The 22,595-nt window shown below is 39.6% G+C and overlaps 2 protein-coding genes across 3 annotated transcripts in view; one reads left to right on the top strand and one right to left on the bottom strand.

Moving 5' to 3' along the window:
* The window catches only part of LOC133560352 (erythropoietin-like), a 36,611-nt gene extending 16,440 nt beyond the window's left edge, over window positions 1-20,171 (top strand). Inside the window, exons 2-5 of one of the 2 annotated variants that reach the window (XM_061912805.1) lie at window positions 469-599; window positions 694-777; window positions 860-1,024; window positions 16,869-20,171. In XM_061912805.1, coding sequence (XP_061768789.1) covers window positions 469-599; window positions 694-777; window positions 860-1,024; window positions 16,869-17,021 — 533 coding nt within the window. In that variant the 3' untranslated portion in view covers window positions 17,022-20,171. Of the gene's footprint in view, window positions 1-468; window positions 600-690; window positions 778-859; window positions 1,025-16,868 lie in introns of both variants that reach the window. The other variant, XM_061912803.1, reaches the window with a different exon arrangement.
* A 218-nt stretch (window positions 20,172-20,389) lies between these two features.
* LOC133560353 (ribonuclease P protein subunit p20-like) lies at window positions 20,390-22,595 on the bottom strand. The gene is made up of 2 exons (XM_061912806.1): window positions 22,489-22,595; window positions 20,390-21,900 (listed from the first exon to the last, which is right to left on the bottom strand). Exon 2 carries the CDS (start codon window positions 21,844-21,846, stop codon window positions 21,391-21,393), a length of 456 nt encoding a protein of 151 aa, XP_061768790.1. The 5' UTR covers window positions 21,847-21,900; window positions 22,489-22,595; the 3' UTR covers window positions 20,390-21,390.

The following is a 22,595-nucleotide window of genomic DNA, read 5'->3' as shown; positions in this document are numbered from 1 at the left end:
AGCACTGAACAGGCTCCTCTGGCTACTGATAGCGCTATGCAGAGGGTGACTGGCATCATCCAGGATGCTCACTAGTTTGTCAACAGTCCTCTTCTCTGCCACCGTCACCAGTGAGTCCAGTTTCATTCCGATTGTAGAACCGGCCCGCCTGATCAGTTTCTCAAGTCTGGAGCTGTCCTTAAATGTACTGCCCCCCCAGCACACTACCATGTAGAACAGAACACTGGCAACCACAGACTGGTAGTACATCCACAGGAGTTTTCTACAAATGTTGAAGGAGTGCAGTCTCCTGAGGAAGTACAGCCTGCATGGCTGTACTAAATGGATGGAGGGATAAATACCAGTATCCTAAAAATGCCTCTCATCCAAGCAAGTTCAGCAGTTCATGCTCAAAGCCTAGATAGGAGAGCTCTAGTCTTAAAAAGTCATGAAAATGTTAACGTGTATTGCTTTGATGCTGTCTGCCAGGACTACTTGCCTTGCTGTTGATGTTGTTGGAGTGGACCCGCCCAAGCCTCCTATCCCCACTGAGGCCCATCTGTGACCTGAGGGTCCTCAACCATTTCATCAAGGAAGCCCAAGACGCAGAAGTCGCAATGGTGAGTCTTCAATGATGTCTGGGCGAATGCTATATGGACATTCCCATTAAACTCTGCGAGGTACGGTTCCTACCTCCGCTTGTCTCCTCAGAAGTCATGCCGAGATGGATGTAGCCTGTCCCAGTCCATCACCGTTCCCCAGACCACAGTAGACTTTGATATCTGGGAAATAAGAAATGTAAGAATGCACACTTTTGGATAGGACGTATGACTTGTGGCTTACATGCTGTATAAGTGATGTGTATACGTTTGTTTGCCAGGCCAAGGAGAAAGCCCAGGAGGTGCAGTGTGGCTTATGGCTCCTCCAGCAAGCCCTCAACTTGCTGCGCAGCTCGGTCACCAACGTAGCGCTGCATGGACACATTGACAATTCGCTGAGGAACGTGCTGAGCATCAACGCCGTACTGCGCAGTCTCAACATCCCGGTGAGTTAGAACACAAATGGAAAGTAAGAGACTGAGAAGCAAAAAAAACCCAACTTGCGGACAAATGACTTAATCACGCCGATTCTTAAGATTTCATCACAATCAAACGCTGACGTTTTTATTCAAGGATCCACACAGCTCTGACTGTATAGCGCAGGGGTCACCAACCTTTTTGAAACCAAGAGCTACTTCTTGGGTACTGATTAATGCGAAGGGCTACCAGTTTGATACACACTTAAATAAATTGCCAGAAATAGCCAATTTGCTCAATTTACCTTTAATAAATAAATCTATATATATATAAAAAAATGGGTATTACTGTCTGTCATTCCGTCGTACATTTTTTTCCTTTTACGGAAGGTTGTTTGTAGAGAATAAACGATGAAAAAAACACTTAATTGAACTGTTTAAGAGAGTAGAAAACAGGAAAACAATTTAAATTAAATTTTGAAACATAGTTTATCTTCAATTTTGACTCTTTAAAATTCAAAATTCTACCGAAAAAAGAAGAGAAAAACTAGCTAATTCGAATCTTTTTGAAAAATGTAAAAAAACTATTTATGGAATATCATTAGTAATTTTTCCTGATTAAGATTAATTTTAGAATTTTGATGACATGTTTTAAATAGGTCGAAATACAATCTGGATTTTGTTAGAATACATAACAAATTGGACTAAGCTGTATTTCTAACAAAGACAAATCCTTATTTCTTCTAGATTTTCCAGAACAAAATTTTTAAAATAAATTCAAAAGACTTTGAAATAAGATTTAAATTTGATTCTAAAGATTTTCTAGATTTGCCAGAATACATTTTTGGAATTTTAATCATAATAAGTTTGAATAAATATTTCAAAAATATTCTTCGACCAAAAAACAGAAGCGAAAATGAATTAAATAAAAATGTATTTATTATTCTTTACAATAAAAAAAAAAATAATTTACTTGAACATGGATTTAAATTGTCAGGAAAGAAGACAAAAGAATTCAAAAGGTAAAAAGGTATATGTGTTTAAAAATCCTAAAATCATTTTTAAGGTTGTATTTTTTCTCTAAAATTGTCTTTCTGAAAGTTATAAGAAGCAAAGTAAAAAAACAAATGAACCTATTTAAACAAGTGAAGACCAAATCTTTAAAATATTTTCTTGGATTTTCAAATTCTATTTGAGTTTTGTGTCTCTCAGAATTAAAAATGTAGAGCTAAGCGAGACCAGCTTGCTAGTAAATATATGAAATTTAAAAAAAAATAGAGGCAGCTCACTGAGCTATTTTTAGAACAGGCCAGCGGCCGACTCATCTGGTCCTTACAGGCTACCTGGTGCCCGCGGGCACCGCGTTGGTGACCCTTGGTATAGCGTCTCATTATCCCCTTCCCTGGCCCGCGAGGGACAGGGAAGGGGATAATGGTTGGCTCTCCTGCCCTGGTTCGACTTGGTTTGCGCTTCCCAACTCAGTGAGTTTTTCCAGTGGTGCCGATTGTAAATGTTTTATTACGTGCATGAATGTACTGTTATGTAAATTTTTAAAAAAGTATTTTATACTAATTTCTATTAAAGTGGACCTATTATGCAAAACCAACTTTTATTACCTATTGGTACCTGTTTTTGTGTATTTTGGATCAGCATGTGTCCCAAAATGTTTAAATCAAACCATAGAGGTATGGCGAGATATTTGCTTTCTTTCATACTTTTTTCAAACGAGCTGTTTGGAATTTGCCTAATTTGTGACGTCCTTTTCAATTGGTGGCGTCAGCCAATATCACCATATACGATAAAGTTTTACCCGAAGGGTTTAGTGCGATTGTAGTCTGACTTTGTAGTCAGTAAATTCCTTGTTTTTCCCTATTCTCTTGTTGTGGAGCAGACTGGCTCGTACACGCACATGCATCTTCCGCTTTTGTCATTTCTAACACAGTGTATAGTTTTAAATTATATCTGTCAGTATAGACTCCATAAGGAAGTGCTAAAAACTGCAGAATGGCTGACAGGCAGAAGACGCAGTCCAACTGGCGCATCCTGGTGTTGCCGACCGTCCCTTGGAAACCAAAAGTTTTTTAAAACGTACGCGTTTCATATTTAGCTGTAAGGGAACGAATTTGGTCCCGTATTTGTATTACCATTAAAAGTGACAATAGTCTACAAAATATAAATGGATTCTTTTGAACGACAACAGCTTCACAAGTCTGCTCCAGCATAAGCCAATGGATGCCAGCGTGACTGATCACTCAACGGTCAAACTAATTAACGCTAGACTTTTCTGGCATATACACACTCACACAACGTGCGTGTGTACACATTTGTGTGTGTGTGTGTGTGTATATATATATATATATATATATATATATATATATATATATATATATATATATATATATATGTATATATATATATATATATATTAGGGCTGGGCAACGATTAAAAATTTTAATCAAAGTTAATCGCATTATTTGTCCGATTAATCGCGATTAACTGCATTTTATACGCAAAGCCCAATAATGAATTCAAAAGCAGTGTTTTGTGCACCTTTATTGGAATATTCTCCCACATGAACAAAAGCGCCAAAACATTTGTTGTGCAAACACAATTTAAATCAGTCCTTGTTAAACAGTAGCAGTTAAATAGCATATTTTATGAAAATCAACCTCAAACAATGTAAATACAAACATTTAAGCTTATTGCCACTGCCAGGGTATTTAAGTTATCCTGTTTGTTATGGAAAATAAATATAATCTACATACAAATCTCTGAGCCACAATCATAACATCTGAACAGGCGATTTCTGAGGTAACAGCAGAAACATTTTGTTTTATCAGGGATCTTATGTTTAAAAAACCTATATTATAGGTAGTGGGCTGTTTTAGGGAATTTTTGATCAAATTATCCGTAGTAGCAATATTAATAATGTTGTGTTTATTCTGCGTAGTGCACTTAGAATAATTATGACCATATCTAGGAATTGATATGATGGGAATTTTCCGATTGTTTGCTTGGTGCTTTGATAAACTGAACGCATCATATACATGGTACTATATTGTAATGTTATGAGCCAGGGGAAAAAAAGAACTACCCTACCCAGCATGCAACAGGGGTGACGAGCATGCGCGGTAGCCCGGTATAGGTTGTGTCGCCATGACGGCTTCTTGTATGTTGTGATATGCACGCTCTGAAAGCAAATGTTAAGAACTCAGCCAACACTCCTCGTCTGCATTATTCATAAATAGACAGACAACACATATACTCCGCTGCTTCACAGGCCGCTGGATGTAGCCGGCAAAGTATTCCCATGCTAGCTAGCCGGTCTAGCAAGCACGCGTCATTCAGTCCAAAACGGCCCGATCTATCCACATTCAGAATTGTCTGGCGGTTGTAAGTGATCCCGGAGTGACCACGCTGTAAGCCAGCCATGAAATTTGCAGAATTGTTCGGTATTTTTGCCAAATGTTCCATCTTTACCAAGAGCCCCTCGAAGCCGAAGCTTATCCGGGAGACGCCATCTTGTTAAGAAAAGGCGTTAACAAAATAAAAGCATGTAAATAACATACGCAAGTGTGCGATAAAATAATTGTCGGCGTTAATAGATTGATGATTTAACTCGTAATTAACGCACTAATTTGCCCACCCCTAATATATATATATATATATATATATATATATATATATCCATTTTCAACCGCTTATTCCCTTTCGGGGTCGCGGGGGGCGTTGGCGCCTATCTCAGCTACAATCGGATATATATATATACACACACACTAATATGTATATATACACATATTTATGTGTATATATATATATATATATATATAAATATATATACATATATATTTATGTATATATATATATATATACATATATATATATATATATACACACACTAATATGTATATAGACATATATAAACATATTTATGTGTGTATATATATACATATATACACATGTATATATATATATATATATATATATATATATATATATACATATATATGTATGTGTGTATATATATATACATATATACATTTGTACGTGTGTGTGTATATATATATATATATATATATATATATATATATATATATATATACATATATATATATATATATGTGTAGAAGGCTGGGCGATATGGCCTTTTTTTAATATCTCTACACATATATACATATATATATAATAAATGTGTGTGTGTGTGTATATATACATACACACACACATACAAATGTATATTTGTATATATATATATGTGTATATATATATATGTATATGTATATATATATATATATATATATATATATATATATGTGTGTGTAGAGGGCTGGGCGATATGGCCTTTTTTTAATATCTCGGTATTTTTAGGCCATATCGCGATATACGATATATATCTCGGTATTTTGCCTTAGCCTTGAATTAACACTTGATACATATAATCACAGCAGTATGATGATTTTATGTGTCTACATTAAAACATTCTTCTTCATACTGCATTAATATATGCTCATTTTAAACTTTCATGCAGAGAAGGAAATCACAACTAACTAAACAGACCAAAACTGTATTTATTAAACAGGTGACTTTTGAAATGATGCTAAATATTAGCAGTAATGCTACTTTTGGTAGCAACGCTTGTGCCCCACACTTGACAAATTAAAGTTGTCTATTCAACATATTCCCGCTTGAAGCCGAATCACCGCCAGACGATGGACCCCGTGCTGTTTTTCTTGGGAATTAATTCTTCCTTCATTTGTTACCAGATTTGCACCTTCTTTCTCTCGTATTACCGCTCGCAACACTCCGCTAACATCATAGCTAACGTTAGCCACGCTGCTACCTCTCTGCTCCGCGAGGGCGTATACGTATGTGACGTATGACATGACAGTATGTGACGTGTGCAAGTTTGTCCGCTTGCTGTCTGTGAGAAGAAGAGAAAAGAAGGAGTGGGAAGAGCCTGTGGTGCAGGGGTGCTCACACTTTTTCAGCATGCGAACTACTATTAAAATGATCAAGTAAAAATGATCTACCTATTACAAAAATGCAAAACATATGTATTTCTAAATATATTGAGGATTCCTTATACCTACAATGTATGTTGATGTAAATGCATAACCGCATGAGCCAATATTGCACAAAACAACACAATCAACTATGTACATTTTTTGACATTACCCGAGTTTACTCTGATGACTTGCACTGAATTGAATCAGCCAAGGATGCATAGTCTGGACAGTAGCTGCTGACAGCCAGCCTCAAACACACTTCCAAATGTTCATCAGTCATGGTATTTTCCATGAATAGTCCGTAAATGCCGCTCCACATTTCCCTTCTTTGGTATTGCGATGGTAGACTGGCAGATGAGGCAAATGCACTTCGAAAATGTCATCGTGAAAAAAAAAGTCCCCCTCCCATTCCGTATGAAAGTGATAAGTTTTTGTTCTTTATATATATATATATATATGTGTATATATATATATATATATATATATATATATATATATATATATATATATATATATACATACTGATTGTACAAACCCCGTTTCCGTATGAGTTGGGAAATTGTGTTAGATGTAAATATAAACTGAATACAATGATTTGCAAATCATTTTCAACCCATATTCAGTTGAATATGCTACAAAGACAACATATTTGATGTTTAAACTGATAAACTTTTTTTTGTTGTTGCAAATAATCATTAACTTTAGAATTTGATGCCAGCAACACATGACAAAGAAGTTGGGAAAGGGGGCAATAAATACTGATAAAGTTGAGGAATGCTCATCAAACACTTCTTTGGAACATCCTACAGGTGTGCAGGCTAATTGGGAACAGGTGGGTGCCATGATTGGGTATAAAAGCAGCTTCCATGAAATGCTAAGTAATTCACAAACAAGGATGGAGCGAGGGTCACCAATTTGTAAGCAAATTGTCGAACAGTTTTAGAACAATCAATCAATCAATCAATCAATCAATGTTTATTTATATTGCCCTAAATCACAAGCGTCTCAAAGGGCTGCACAAACCACAACGACATCCTCGGTAGAGCCCACATAAGGGCAAGCAAAAACTCACCCCAGTGGGACGCCGACAATGATGACAATGAGAAACCTTAGAGAAGACCGCAGATGTGGGCACCTCCCCCCCTCACCCTCCAGGGGACCGAATGCAATGGATGTCGAGGGGATCTAACATGATATTGTGAAAGTCCAATCCATAGTGGATCTAACATAGCCGTGAGAATCCAGACCAAAGTGGATCCAATATAGTAGCGAGAGTCCCGTCCAAAGTGGAGCCAGCAGGAAACCATCCCAAGCGGAGGCGGATCAGCAGCGCAGAGATGTCCCCAGCCGATACACAGGCGAGCGGTCCATCCTGGGTCCCGACTCAGGACAGCCAGTACTTCATCCATGGCCACCGGACCGGACACCCTCCACAAGGGAGGGGGGGACATAGGAGAAAAAGAAAAGAAACGGCAGATCAACTGGTCTAAAAAGGGGGTCTATTTAAAGGCTACAGCATACAAATGAATTTTAAGATGAGACTTAAATGCTTCTACTGAGGTAGCATTTTGAACTGTTACCGGGAGGGCATTCCAGAGTACTGGAGCCTGAATGGAAAACGCTCTATAGCCCGCAGACTTTTTTTGTGCTCTGGGAATCACTAATAAGCCAGAATCCTTTAAACGCAGATTTCTTGCCGGGACATATGGTACAATACAATCGGCAAGATAGGATGGAGCTAGACCGTGTACCATTTTATACGTAAGTAGTAAAACCTTAAAGTCACATCTTAAGTGCACAGGAAGCCAGTGCAGGTGAGCCAGTACAGGCGTAATGTGATCAAACATTCTTGTTCTTGTCAAAAGTCTAGCAGCCGCATTTTGCACCAACTGTAATCTTTTAATGCTAGACATGGGGAGACCCGAATATTATAGGTTACAGTAATCGAGGCGAGACGTAACAAACGCATGGATAATGATCTCAGCGCCGTTAGTGGACAAAATGGAGCGAATTTTAGCAATATTACGGAGATGAAAGAAGGCCGTTTTAGTAACGCTTTTAATGTGTGACTCAAACGAGAGAGTTGGGTCGAAAATAATACCCAGATTCTTTACCGAGTCGCCTTGTTTAATTGTTTGGTTGTCAAATGTCAGAGTTGTATTATTACATAGAGGTCCTTGTCTAGCAGGACCGATAATCAGCATTTACGTTTTTTTGGCACTGAGTTGCAAAAAGTTGGCGGACATCCATTGTTTAATTTCTTTAAGACACGCCTCCAGCTGACTACAATCCGGCGTGTTGGTCAGCTTTAGGGGCATGTAGAGTTGGGTGGCATCAACATAACAGTGAAAGCTAACACTGTATTTGCGTATGCTGTCACCTAGCGGCAGCATGTAGATGCTGAAGAGTGCAGGGCCAAGGACCGAACCTTGGGGAACTCCACATATTACCTTAACATAGTCCGAGGCAGGGGCGTCGCCAGACATATTTCACTGGGGCACGTGCCCCACTGTTGATCTGCAGTGCCCCAGTAAAAATTTCACCAATAAAAAAAAAACTCTTCAGAGTTTTAAGTCTACATAACATAGACAACAGCGCACATACTACTTAGTATGGTAATTGATTGCTACTGTATTCACTCCACTAACAATGAGCACATGGCTAATTAATATGGTAATTTATTCACGTGTGGATCGAGACTTCGGTTGAGAGAGAGAAAGAGAGAGAGAGAGAGAGAGAGAGAGAGAGAGGGGCTGCGAATCACTGCGTGAGGTAGGTAACGTTAGCCAACAACAATTTGTTAATTACATTATTTTGATTTTGATTTGACTCAAACTGTAACTCCTAGATGGATTTAAGAAAGTTATTCGCCCGCAACAGAAAAGAAGCAGCAGGAATGAGAGATGTAAGTGAAGTCCTAGCTAGCTAGGCAACATCATTGTCTTAAGTTGATGCTAAGTTAGCTAACGTTCTTGCTTGTATCAAGACAAACATATTCATTTGCTGTACGAGCTGTCGGGGGAATTTCCAATGAACATGAAACATAATGTTGGTTATTGTCTGCTGGTTCTGCATCAATGATGATTTGGAGTAAGCATGTGTCAGTTGAGTGCTTCTCAAATGGTTTATCTTCAGGAAGAAAAACATTTTTCCATATCATCAAGTCGTGAGCCAAATTTTTAAATCATTCAAGTTTATTTCACAGAAAAATAGCACAGTAGACTTGTCCTGTTAATTGGTGCGACTTTGACTAAAATAATCTTGTTTTGTCACCAGAAAAATGGCTACAGCTAAAGCATCTGGTTTTGTTTCCAGAAAAAATAGTAACATTTCTGTATTTGTTTTCAGAAAGATGGCTGGAAATATGTTTTGCTGCCCCATTTAGATTTTTTAAAAATATATTTCCATGTCTGTCCTGAGTCCTCCTCCAACTTGTTAGTCGGTTTGCCTTTTGCTAAAATACTCACTAATAGTCACTAGAAAAAAGGCTAAAATTAGATTTTTTTCTCCTTAAACTTTTTTTTTCTTCATGCAAACATCTGACACACAATCCACTTTTATGTCACGACCCAGCAGTTGGGAACCACTGGTCAACTGTATAACAGTTACTGTAATATTTCCATGTCTGTCCAGAGTGATTGACCACTTTGCAAAAATGAAAACGAGACGTTACAGTTTACTTCTCAGAAAATGATTCCCTGAACAGACACACAACAGTTGTTCATTTATTCTACTACTGTGGCTTTATTGTTTTGTGTATATTTTCTAGTTTTGTGTATCTGAAATAGGATTAGCCACATTGCCATAAATGGAAATTGAATAATATAAAAGAACCCAGAGATGTAGGGGTGCTTTATTTCTTGTTTTACTTTTGTAGATGTTAAATTTGCAGATGATTACTGCAATATATATTTCAAAAAGATTCATTGCTCTTCCTTTTTGCTTTTACCAGTAGCAGTTTAGAAGTCTGGAGTAAAAAAGTGCACAAATAGGTCAAATGCATTAGTTAATTTCAGGTGGTTAATCAAAGATCCATACAACATAATCTGATATGATTTCATAGTTTAAAGCACTATTTATGTATTTTTTATGATAAATAAGTGCTAAAAATGTTTTTGCTTGCGCGCTTTGCACGCTCACATGAATTATTTGTGCCCCAGGTGTGCCCCAATACAGTATTAGGTCTAGTGACGCCCCTGGTCCGAGGTCACATTGTTATGGGAAACGCACTGAATCTTGTCAGTAAAATAAGAGTTAAACCAAGACAGGGCTAAGTCTGACATACCAATTCGTGTTTTGATACGCTGTAATAAAATATTATGATCAACGGTATCGAAAGCAGCGCTAAGATCGAGGAGCAGCAATGTAGATGACGCATCAGAATCCATCGTTAGCAGTGGATCATTAGTCATTTTTGCGAGGGCTGTCTCCGTAGAGGGATTTGCCCTGAAACCGGATTGAAAGGTTTCACATAGATTGTTAGACGCTAAGTGTTCATTTAGCTGCTCTGCAAAAAATTTTTCGAGGATTTTTGAAATAAAGGGAAGGTAAGATACCGGTCGGTAGTTTACCATGAGGTCAGGATCGAGGTTAGGTCTTTTAAAGGAGAGGATGAATAACCGCTTTTTTGAATGCTAGGCGAACAGGGCCAGAGGAAAGTGATAAGTTTATAATATTTAGCACTGATGGACCTAATAATACAAAGAGCTCCTTGATAAGTTTCTCAGGAAGTGGGTCATGTTGTTTGTTTTATTCTACTTACACGGTGTAACAAATCTTCTAAAGTTATTTCATCAAAACGAGAGATACTATTTTGGAGGGCAGTATCCGCCGTATATACAGTCGTATCTGTGTTAATAAAACCCAGTTGTAGCTGGGATGCATTGTCTTTAATCTCCTTTCTATTGATTTAAATGTTCTTATTAAAGAAATTCATAAAGACATCTGCCGAGAGTTTGGACCTACTGGAAGGAGTCCCTCGTTGGGTTAGCAATGCTACTATACTAAACAAAAATTTAGGATCGTTTTTATTAATGCGGATGAGATTTGAGAAATATTTAGCTTTAGCTAAGGTAAGCATGCGTTTATAAGTTATTAAACTATCACTCTATGCTTGATGGTAAACCTCAAGTTTAGTCGTGCGCCATTTGTGTTCCAGCTTTCTACATGATAATTTATGAGCACTAATTTCTTCTGTTAACCATGGGGTACGCCTTTTTGGAGCCTTTAACTTCAGCGGTGCTATACTATCAATGGTTTCGCGCAGGGCGTAGTTAAAATTGTTAGTGAGGTTATCAATAGAGCCCACATACTTTGGGAATGGTGCCATTACCGAGGGCAGTAGGCCAGCAAGAGTCGTCGCTGTTGCAGCATTAATGTTGCAGCTGCTATAGCAGTTATTATTATTATTAGCTTGCCGAACATGAGTCTGAACTTCGAATTTTATAAGGTAATGATCGGACATTACTTTAGTATACGGGAGTATCATAACTTTGGAAACGGTGATACCCCTGACAAGCACTAGGTCTATCGTATTACCGTTGCGATACGTGGGTTCATTTATTATTTGTGTAAGACCACAGCTATTAGTTATAGTCTGGAGCGTCACGCACGGTAGGTCCGATGGGGTATTCATATAGATATTAAAGTCCTCCATTATAATTATATTATCGGCGTGCGTCACTAGATCAGCAACCAACTCTGAGCATTCACTGATAAAGTCAGAATAGGGCCCTCGTGGGCGATAGATAACAGCCAGGTATAGAGGCAGTGGTGGGACAGACCTCATAGTGAGCACCTCAAACGATTTATATTTATTATTCAGGTTAGGAATAAGGTTAAAGTTATCGTTATATATTAATGCGACTCCCCACCCTTTTTAAAGGGACGGGCAATATGCGCATTCGTATAGTTAGGAGGAGAAGCTTCATTTAGCGCAAAAAAGTCGTCTGGTTTAAGCCAGGTTTTGCTGAGACCAATGATGTTAAGATTGTTGTCTCTAATGACCTCATTAATTAATAACGTTTTGGGAGACAAATATCTTATGTTTAAAAAGCCCATATTATAGGTAGTGGGCTGTTTTAAGGAGTTTTTGATCAAATTTTCCGTATTATCAATATTAATGTTGTGTTTATTATGCATAGTGCACTTAAAATAATTACGACCATATCTAGGAATTGATATGATGGGTATTTTCAGATTGTTTGCTTGGTGCTGCGATAAACTGAACGCATCATAATTTGCCGCTTCAGTAGAACTCATGTCCAACTCTGACACAGTCATAGCAGAAAAAACTTTATGTGAGTTGTGTATTATTCTAAGGAAATTGCTATGTGTGCAGGGGTTATCCAGCCTGGCTTTGGCTAGTTCTTACTCAACTGAAATGTAAACGAGCTATTGCAAGGAATTTAGGGATTTTACCATCTACGGTATGTAAAATCATCAAAAGGTTCAGAGAATCTGGAGAAATCACTGCACGTAAGCGATGATATTACGGACCTTTGATCCCTCAGGTGGTCTCTCCCTAGGTCGTCCTTAGACGAGCCTTCCATTGTTGCCTCCAGTCATCCCGATTCTCCATACATTTGGCCAGTTCCTTCGTACTCTGAGCTCCTGCATCCTTCTTGAGTATGTCCACGTATGTTAGTGTGAGGCGTCCTCTTGACCGATGCCCATGTGTTGGTTCCCACAGCACCATTTTGCTGGCTGGCAGTGTCCTGCTAGTCTCATTCTCCTTACAGCAATCTTCTCGCTCACCATTGGTATTCCCTTGTAGGGGATTCTGTTGGTTACGTGCGCACTCTTGTTGATGTTATACACTGCACGCAGCATCCTGGTGTAGCAACCATCCAGAGACTTCTCCAGGGTTGGCTTCAGGGTCCAGCATTCGCTGTCATAGAGGAGAACGGACTCAACTGTCGCGTAGAAGAAGCTGAGTTTGATTTTGCGGGGGAGGTTGGAGTTCCATACACTGGTCATGCCGTTCAGGGCCCTCCATGCAAGTGCCTTCCTCACTTTTAGATCTTGCTCAGTTGAGTTGACCGATGCGCCCAGGTATTTGAAGTCTTCAACTTCTTTTCAGCACAGGTGGTACTGCATCAAAAACCAACATCAGTGTGTAAAGGATATCACCACATGGGCTCAGGAACACTTCATAAAACCACTGTCAGTAACTACAGTTGGTCGCTACATCTGTAAGAGCAAGTTGAAACTCTACTATGCAAAGCAAAACCTATTTATCAACAACACCAAGGAACGCCGCTGGCTTCGCTGGGCCGAGATCATCTAAGATGGACTGATGCAAAGTGGAAAAGTGTTCTGTGGTCTGACGAGTCAACATTTCAAATTATATTTGAAAACTGTGGACGTAGAGTCCTCCGAAATAAAGATGAAAATAACCATCCGGATTGTTATAGGCGCAAAGTGTAAAAGCCAGCATCTGTGATGGTATGGGGGTGTATTACTGCCCAAGGCATGGGTAACTTACACATCTGTGAGGGCACCATTAATGCTGAATGGTCCATACAGGTTTTGGAGCAACATATTTTGTCATCCAAGCAACGTTATCATGGACGCCCCTGCTTTTTTCAGCAAGACAATGCCAAGCCACGTGTTACAACAGTATTGGAAAGGGAAATAATTCCACTTTCAAAGCTTCAACAATTAGTTTCCTCAGTTCCCAAACGTTTATTGAGTGTTGTTAAAAGAAAAAGTAATGTAACACAGTGGTGAACATGCCCTTTCCCAACTACTTTGACACATGTTGCAGCCATGAAATTCTAAGTTAATTATCGTTGCAAAAAAAAAAAAAAAATAAGAGTTTGAACATCACATATCTTGTCTTTGTAGTGCATTCACTTAAATATGGGTTGAAAAATATTTTGCAAATCATTGTATTCCGTTTATATTTACATCTAACACAATTTCCCAACTCATATAGAAACAGGGTTTGTATTATATTCTTTGCTCAATTCTATGCAACAAATTGGTGGTTTACATTTTTAATTTCCAGAATGGTGCAGCTCTAGATTTCTGGGAAGACTTTCTGTAATATTTTTGAGTGTCTCTGAGTGGGAATTGTTAAGCATTCATCATGGGACAGCCAGGCTGCAGCACACTGAACATTTCAGGTTAAAGCTTCGAGACAAATGGATTTGCAAAGCAGCCTGTGGTCAAGCTCCCTGAAATAAACATTTAAATAGAACTCTTGTTTCCACAATAAAATAAGCTCACTGTTAGGCAAAACATTGAAAGGTCATCTAGTGTGTGATCAACTGCAGTAATATTTGGATTCTGGAGTTGGCATGTAATTATGCATTCACAGCCATTTTAAGTCAGGGTTATCTAGCTGGTGGACCGGGGGCCAAAACCCCTCTTTGGAAATGAAACCACACCGGCCCCCCAAGTTCAGGTTGAAACTTGGGAGATAAACATTTTTGCAGCACATTCCTAAAAATGCCCCCATTGTGTAGAGGAACTTGGACCACTTGAACACATCGATAGATCCTTGCATTGATATTTTAATTTTGCTAACAAAAATAGAACTTTGGGGGCCAAACTTGCAATTTACAGAACTGAGGCATTCCTCAAGGCATCTCTTTTAGTCCTTTCCTTTTAGTCCGTTGTTTTTCAATATGTGATTTATGTAACTAAGGTGTTACTGTAACTGGTTTAGTTCAGTTCTAGTCAGTAGTCACTTGTTCAACTTATTAGTCATACTCGTAGTGGTCCTCAATGTTCTATCTTAGGCCCTCTCTTTTTCGTCATTTGGGCTATTCAACAGATGTCCTGCGAGTTCAGTTCAAAAAACTTGTGAAAGACTCACATTTTAGTCGAAGAGTGGTGTCATAGAGATGGCCTTTAACAATTTTTTTTGCAGAAGGTTCTTAAAAACAGCGGAGCACTCTTGTAACTCTCACAAATAAATAGACCAACATTAGATGTCTACTGAACTGAAAGGTGGTTCTCCAGAATAAACAAAACCCAAAACCAGTGAATTTGGCACCTTGTGTAATTATTTAAAAAAAAAAACAGAATATAATGATTTGCAAATACTTTTCAACTTGTATTCAATTGAATAGACTTCAATGACAATATATTTAATGTTCTAACTGAGAAACTTTTGTTGTTGTTGCAAATAATCATTAACTTAGAATTTATTAGCAGCAACACATTGCAAAAAAGTGGGCACAGGGGCATGTTCACCACTGTGTTACATGGCCTTTCCTTTCAACAACACCCAGTAAATGTTTGGGAACTGAGGAGACCAATTTTTTAAGCTTATCGGGTGGAATGATTTCCCATTCTTGCTTGATGAACAGCTTAAGTTGTTCAACAGTCCGGGGTCTCCCATGTCGTATTTTAGGCTTCATAATGTGCCACACATTTTCGATGGGAGACAGGTCTGGACTACAGGCAGGCCAGTCTTGTACCCACACTCTTTTACTATGAGTGGCTTGGCATCGTATTGCTGAAATAAGCAGATGATAACGTTGCTTGGATGGCCACATATGTTGCTCCAAAACCTGTATGTACCTTTCAGCAGTAATGGTGCCTTCTCAGATGTGTAAGTTACCCATGCCTTGGGCAATAATACACCCCCATACCATCACAGATGCTGGCTTTTGAACTTTGCGCTTAAAACAATCCGGATGGTTCTTTTCGTCCTTGTTCGGGAGGATACGACATTCACAGTTTCCAAAAACAATGTTAAACGTGGACTCGTCAGACCACAAAACACTTTTCCACTTTGCATCAGTCCATTTTAGATGAGCTCGAGCCCAGCGAAGCCGGCAGCATTTCTGGGTGTTGTTGATAAATGGCTTTGGCTTTGCATAGTAGAGTTTTAACTTGAACTTACAGATGTAATGACCAACTGTAGTTACTGACAGTGGTTTTCTGAAGTGTTCCTGAGCCCATGTGGTGACATTCTTTACACACTGATGCCACTTTTTGATGCAGTACCGCCTAAGGGATCGAAGGTCAGTAATATCATTGCTTACGTGCAGTGATTTTTCCAGATTCTCTGAACCTTTTGATGATATTACGGACCGCAGATGGCCAAATACCTAAATTCCTTGCAATAGCTCATTTAGAAATGTTGTTCTTAAACCGTTCGAATATTTGGCCACACATTTTTTCACAAAGAGGCGACCCTCGCCCCAACCTTGTTTGTGAATGACGGAGCATTTCATGGAAGCTGCTTTTATACCCAATCAAGGCACCCACCTGTTCCCAATTAGCCTTGGAGGGATGTTCCAAATAAGTGTTTAATGAGCATTCCTCAACTATCTCAGTCTTTTTTGCCACTTGTGCCTGCTTTTTTGAAACTGTGGCATGCATTAAATTCCTAATGAGCTAATATTTGCGAAAAATTCAGTTTTCCAGTTAGAACGTTATCTTGTCTTTGCAGTCCTTTTCAATTGAATATAGGTCAAAAGTGAATCATTGTATTCTGTTTTTATTTACACAACGTTCCAACTTCACCGGTTTTGTACAAAATAAGACTATTAGTTTTAGCTTTTTGAACATGTGGCCACAAAAACAATTTAGTTGAATATCCAAGTCTTTTAATTAAACACAATGAGTTTTGTCCAGGGTGTACCCCACCTTCCGCCCGATTGTAGCTGAGATAGGCGCCAGCGACCCCGAAAGGGAATAAGCGGTAGAAAATGGATGGATGGATGGAGTTCTGACATTTTACGCTTAAAAGTTTTAAGGAACACTTATTTTCTGTTTCCAGGGAGTTGAGCTGAGAACTATCTCACCTCACTCAATCTTGTCAACAGACTTCATTAGAATAGCAGACATTTTATCGTAGGCCCAAGACGCCAATCATTTTAATGTATGTTCTTTGTTCCACCGTTCAGGAGTACGAGCCACCGGCAAGCGTGGCTGGCCTGGAGGGGACGTGGCACGTTTCTACGGCGGCTGACCTCCTCCAAGTGCACGTCAACTTCCTGCGAGGCAAAGTGCGTCTCCTTCTCTTGGAGGCGCAGGCTTGTCAACAAGATGTCAGTTGATTGACTCGTCTTCTCACTCCAAGGCTAAATCTGCTTTAAAAAGGGCCTCGACTCTGGTGACCTACTTGCTAGCTGCTAGAAACAACCAAACGACCACACCTTTGCTTGTTCTTTTTTTGAAGTGAGGGCAAAGAGCAGCCACAGGGGATCTTCTGGAGAGAGTGGCACTTTGAAATGTGGACACATGTTGACCAAAACAAGGCTTTTTTTTTAAAGAAGCACCGCTCTTGCACTTTGTGTGTCAATGCACTAGTGTGCACCGGTTAGTACTGCACATGGTGTGTTTGTCTCTTTCCCAAGTGTTTAACCTTTTTGTAAGTGAATTATGCAGGAATATTAATATCACGCCTACACAGCGTGGCAACAAAACATGAATGAGAGGCCTTTACTTGTAAAAAATATTTGTCTTGTTTAGATTTCTACTGTGTGACAAGGTTTAATATATTTTGAAACATTGTGTAATGACTATTTATACAGATTTTCTACTTTTTAGCTTTGTATTGTTCAGTGTTGACCTTTTAGACTTTTGTAAAGAAACAAGAAACTTTTGTATGTTGTCATGGCGAGAGGTCATTGAAGAGGACATGAGAACTGTGAAGAAGTGCTGTCATTATCAGTCCAGCTAACAATCACACAGAGCCAGAGCACTGATAGCCTGCAAAAAAGAAACAAAAACATCCTGCAACTAATTCCACAATCATACTGGAAGACTGTTCAGTTCGCAAGCCTGAAAAGGAAGCAAACTGGAATTTGCGTCATTTGGAGAAAATGTTTAACGATTCCAGCTTTTTTCCTTGTTTTCCTCAATTGTGACTTGTTGCGCAAGTGCATGGTGGTTTTGAGGATGTTTGCACATGTTCTCCTTTCCTGTTTTGTATGTCCAATCACTGTAGAATTTGCTATTTAAATACAAAAACATTATTCTTGGATGAACAAAAATGATGGCGACAACCAGTTCTTGTCTCTTCCGGTCGGTGGCATAAACCGCAGAGCTTGCACAGCTAAGATGCCAAAATAAAAGGCTGTGTTTTAGGTTCTTAGCAACAATAAAATGTGGACAATTCCAAAGTACATGACACAAAACTTTATTCGTGACTGAATGGCACCATTCTCACTCCAATTCCATTGAAATAACAGCACTAAACTAATATCCACCTTTAAAGATGGAAAACAAAAGGTACAATAAACATTTGTCTCCTGACATCTAGTGGATTATTTCATACAACACCAGCCAAGATCTGCAAAGGAATTGACTGCATTTGGAACACAATACTTGTGGTCAAACATTGAAGAGCTACCAAAGCATCCATCTAACATCTGGTATGCACCATACTTGGTCAGGGGTTGATCCTGCAGTAAGATAATGACCTGCAATAGAAGTCCAAGCTATGCCTGAACGACCCTAGGGGGAAAAAAGAACAAGTTCTGTCTTGTGTTAACGACTGTGCTGTCCCCTTCATGTTGTTTTCCTCCTTGTGAGTAGTTGTGGCAAAGCTTGTGTTTACGTTTGGGACCTTATATCCAACACAACTAGACCAGGGGTGTACAGAGCCTTTTGCTGCCCACAGCTCATCTTAAGATGGCCTACGGCTCATTTTACAAACAGTCAAGACAAAGTTGAAATGGAAATCCTAGTATACCCATGTTTTGAAACGGATTTACATCTGGATGTGTCTTTCCACATGACAAAATACTCATTTTATCAGTTCGGGTGAAACAACTTATTCTCAACTGCATTTGCTCAACTATATCCAGGAGATGACCATTTTATTTGTGAGTATAGAATGGGTGTCCAAAGTACTATTTTGCAGCATACAGCTTTGTTTTGATTGGCCCGTGACGCATTCTAAAGACAATACATGTCCCGAATTAGAAGATCCCACAAAAAAAACAGAATGAAATTGGCCTAAACTACAACAAAAAAGACACTCCTTGTTTATTGCTGTTAAGAGATGTATGGACATGATTGCGATAAATGATTTTTCGCAAAAGTAGAATCGATTATTTTCACACAAGAAACTTTGTTGGCTCTCTAAAAAGGCAGAAATTTCCCTTAGCTATCCTGCTTTTGCTTCATGTCTCGTCTTGGAACATCGTTTTGCACTGATCTCCAAAATTCAAACAATGGAATTAACCTGCCTCTCAACATTTACAAGGTCTTCTCCCTGAGAAACTCAGGTTTGGGAGAACTTGTCTGTCCTGACAAAACATTTGTTGCTGGATACACAATGGACTCTTGGGAGAATTGAAAGGTCGTTTGCCTGGCGAGTCCTTCAGTCGAGGACATTGAAGACACCCATCTATACAAAATCATGATAACAGGATATTTGATTGGAGTAAGAGTTGCACTGGTGTATCGACAAAGTCTAATGAAGCTGGCAGCCGTTCACATCATTGATGGGATAGGTAGAGCTGTGGGTACTTAGGTCATAGTAATTTCTGAACTAAATTGCAATTTGGAACATTCCAATCTGGATTCCGTCTTCCCGATGGATCAGCTTGGCAAAATTTCTATGGGACTCCCCAGCTAAGATACCCCCTCCCACACCTCCCCCGTATTAAATTGGTCCTTTCATCCTGGCTGTGACTGTGGAAAGTGGCCTGCTTGGACATATCTCCCCCGCTGCAATGTTTTGGGTTCACAGAGTGTAATATGTGTTTATCTGTGCCTAAAATGCTTGAGGGTTTTTTTCGGTCTCAAACAGAGCCCTTCTCTTTAACAAGAGCTTAGTTTGGGAGTTGCTACCCTCTCCCTCCAACCTTTTTACAGAGCTCTGCTTGGTTGTGACCAATGAGTCTTCCTGTTCTGTCTACCCCTGTATATTGTATGTCTGTTCTTAGACGGGTTGTACTAAAAACTATTTTTGTACTTTTAAGTGCAATGACAATAAAGCAACACAAAACAGTTTACTACTTTCTAGAAATATGTTTTTCCACAATATGAATGCCCATGAAATGAAGTTACATCTTTAGTCTCCTTGAAATTCTTTAATCCAATAAAGTAATGATGCCTGAGGCTGAGGCAATCAGTGGTTACAATACTGAACAGAACACTGATTAGTTTTGGCCACTAGAGGAGACCAAACCACTTTAGTCTTTGCATATATTTTGCCTATTTAGCGATATAATGCTTGAAAATGTTTATTTTAGGACCCCCCCAAAAAGGTAGACGATGCCTAAACAATATTTTTTATGAAATTTGCATTGTCAGTAAGCTACAATATTTGAAGCACGATGTGGCGAGACTGTATGTGGCCTTTGATAAAACTTATGGAACAAATGTGTGGCAATAGTTTGCGCTAAAGCCCTTAAAGTTTAACTGGCTTGGTAAAATGTATATATAATAAAGGCAAACATTTGGACACACCTTCTCATTCAATAGGTTTTCTTTATTATCATGACTATTTACGATCATAGTCAAAACTATGAATAAACACATGTGGAGTTATACACTTAACAAAAAAAGGTGAAATAACTGAAAACAAGTTTTGTATACTAGTTTCTTCAAAATAGCCACCCTTTCCTCTTTTGCGCACTCTTGGCAGTCTCTCAATGAGCTTTAAGAGGTAGTCACCTGAAAGGGTTTTTACTTCACAGGTGTCATAGTTTTGATGCCTTCAGTGACAATCAATCATGAAAAAAAAGAAACCACATTGAAATGAGCAGGTGTCCAAACTTTTGGCCTGTACTGTAAAATATATACAGTACAGTATATATATCCATCCATCCATTTTCTACCACTTATTCCCTTTGGGGTCGCGGGGGGCGCAGGTGCCTATCTCAGCTACAATCGGGTGGAAGGCGGGGTACACCCTGGACAAGTTAACACCTCATCGCAGGGCCATCACAGATAGACAACATTCACACACTAGGGCCAATTTAGTGTTGCCAATCAACCTATCCCCAGGTGCATGTCTTTAGAAGTGGGAGGAAGCCAGAGTACCCGGAGGGAACCCACGCAATCAAGGGGAGGACATGCAAACTCCACACAGAAAGATCCCGAGCCCGGGATTGAACCCTGACTACTCAGGACCTTCGTATTGTGAGGCAGACGCACTAACCTCTCTTCCACCGTGAAGCCCCGTGTGTGTGTGTGTGTGTATATATATATATATATATATATATATATATATATATATATATATATATATATATACCCCTGATCATACTAGAGAGTACTCACTGCATGCATGGCGCGGCAGTTTTGATTCATAGTTTATAAACAATAATCATCTGCAGGCGTTTTGCCGTAAAATATGCAAAAAAAAAGAAAAATGTAGTCTTTCAAAGCTGCCAACGGATGTAATAACAAAGTTTATACACACATGCATGCATGGAGATGGTTGTTGAGGGACACACGCACTTGCAGTCACTGGGGGTCAGGGTAGAAAACCTTGATGTGGATGGCTGAGTTGTTGCGTGTGCGGGTCAGGGGCTCCCCGGCCTCATCGGGGTCCTCAGGCTCCAGGTCGTCCACCAGCTCGACCGTGGAGGTGTTGGCGGCCAACTGCAGCGCCCCCTGGCTGCTGGCCTGCAGCTGCAGCGCAATGTTGATGGCCCTGTTGATAGCCAGGCCCAGGCCGTGCACGCAGATCTCCCGATGTCCGCCGCCGTCCAGCAGCTTCTGACAGCGGGCCAACTGAGCCCGAAAGTCCGTCTTCATGTTGACGTACACGTCGTTGCGCCGCTTTGGAAGCTTGCGAGGGAGTCGTTTGCGAAGGGTGTACTCCACCGGGTCGATGTCCACGGTCAGGCATGTGGGGTCAGAGTGCACGGGGGCCGCAGCAGGGTGGGAGGGCATCCCCTGATTACGCGGCTCTGTCATATCCTTCCTAATATGTGGAAATTTGGGCACTCGAGCCGCTAATAGGTTGAGATTCTGCAGCGGAAGAAAAGTGGAAGTATGTCTTTGTCAATACTCTCTTGTCACTGTTGTAAGCGTTTCACCAATCTCGCGCACTTTGCAAGTTTGGACGCGATCTAACAGCAAAACAGTCTCCCAACACTGCGTAGATGGCATCAAGGCCTATTTATCCAAGCGTGAGGGTTGGGAAACGAAGGTGTTTGGCGAGGGAAGTGTGGATTCAGGCCGGGTGGCCTATTTCATGTTCCAGGTAACCCTACATTATTATATTTTATAAATAGTAAACCAAGTTGTGGTAGTAGTTTAGTCAGTAGTTTAGACGTGGATGTACACTGTACAGTGATGAATCCAATAAACATTTGATTTGATTTGATTTGACTTGACTTTGATTTGACATTAAATCTGTAAAATGCTGTTGCGCATTTTGCAAATTGCTCCCATTGGTATTGTGCTTACAACAATGTCCCCCACAGCCATTTCCAACTAGACTAGCAAGCAAAGACACCCAACGTTCGATAACACAATATAAACGTTTTTGGCTTAGAAAACAAATATTTGACATTTAATCAAATCTTCAATACCACAAATGAATGAAAATCTTACCCTTTTGGTGATAAATCGATGATATAATTGCTGTGTGTCGTTGCCTAGACCGCTAGCATCTCAAGCAGCGTAGACTGTTTATGGCCATTGACCCGGAAAGAGATTAT

This window comes from Nerophis ophidion, linkage group LG10 (assembly GCF_033978795.1).
Source record: "Nerophis ophidion isolate RoL-2023_Sa linkage group LG10, RoL_Noph_v1.0, whole genome shotgun sequence".
Classification (NCBI taxonomy): Eukaryota; Metazoa; Chordata; class Actinopteri; order Syngnathiformes; family Syngnathidae; genus Nerophis; species Nerophis ophidion.
The sequence above is the reverse complement of the archived record's forward strand: the minus strand, read 5'-3'. Positions and strand labels throughout refer to the sequence as shown.

Coding starts and splice junctions, on each gene's coding strand:
- LOC133560353 (XM_061912806.1), bottom strand. CDS start 21,846: ATGACAGAGCCGCGTAATCAGGGGATGCCCTCCCACCCTGCTGCGGCC.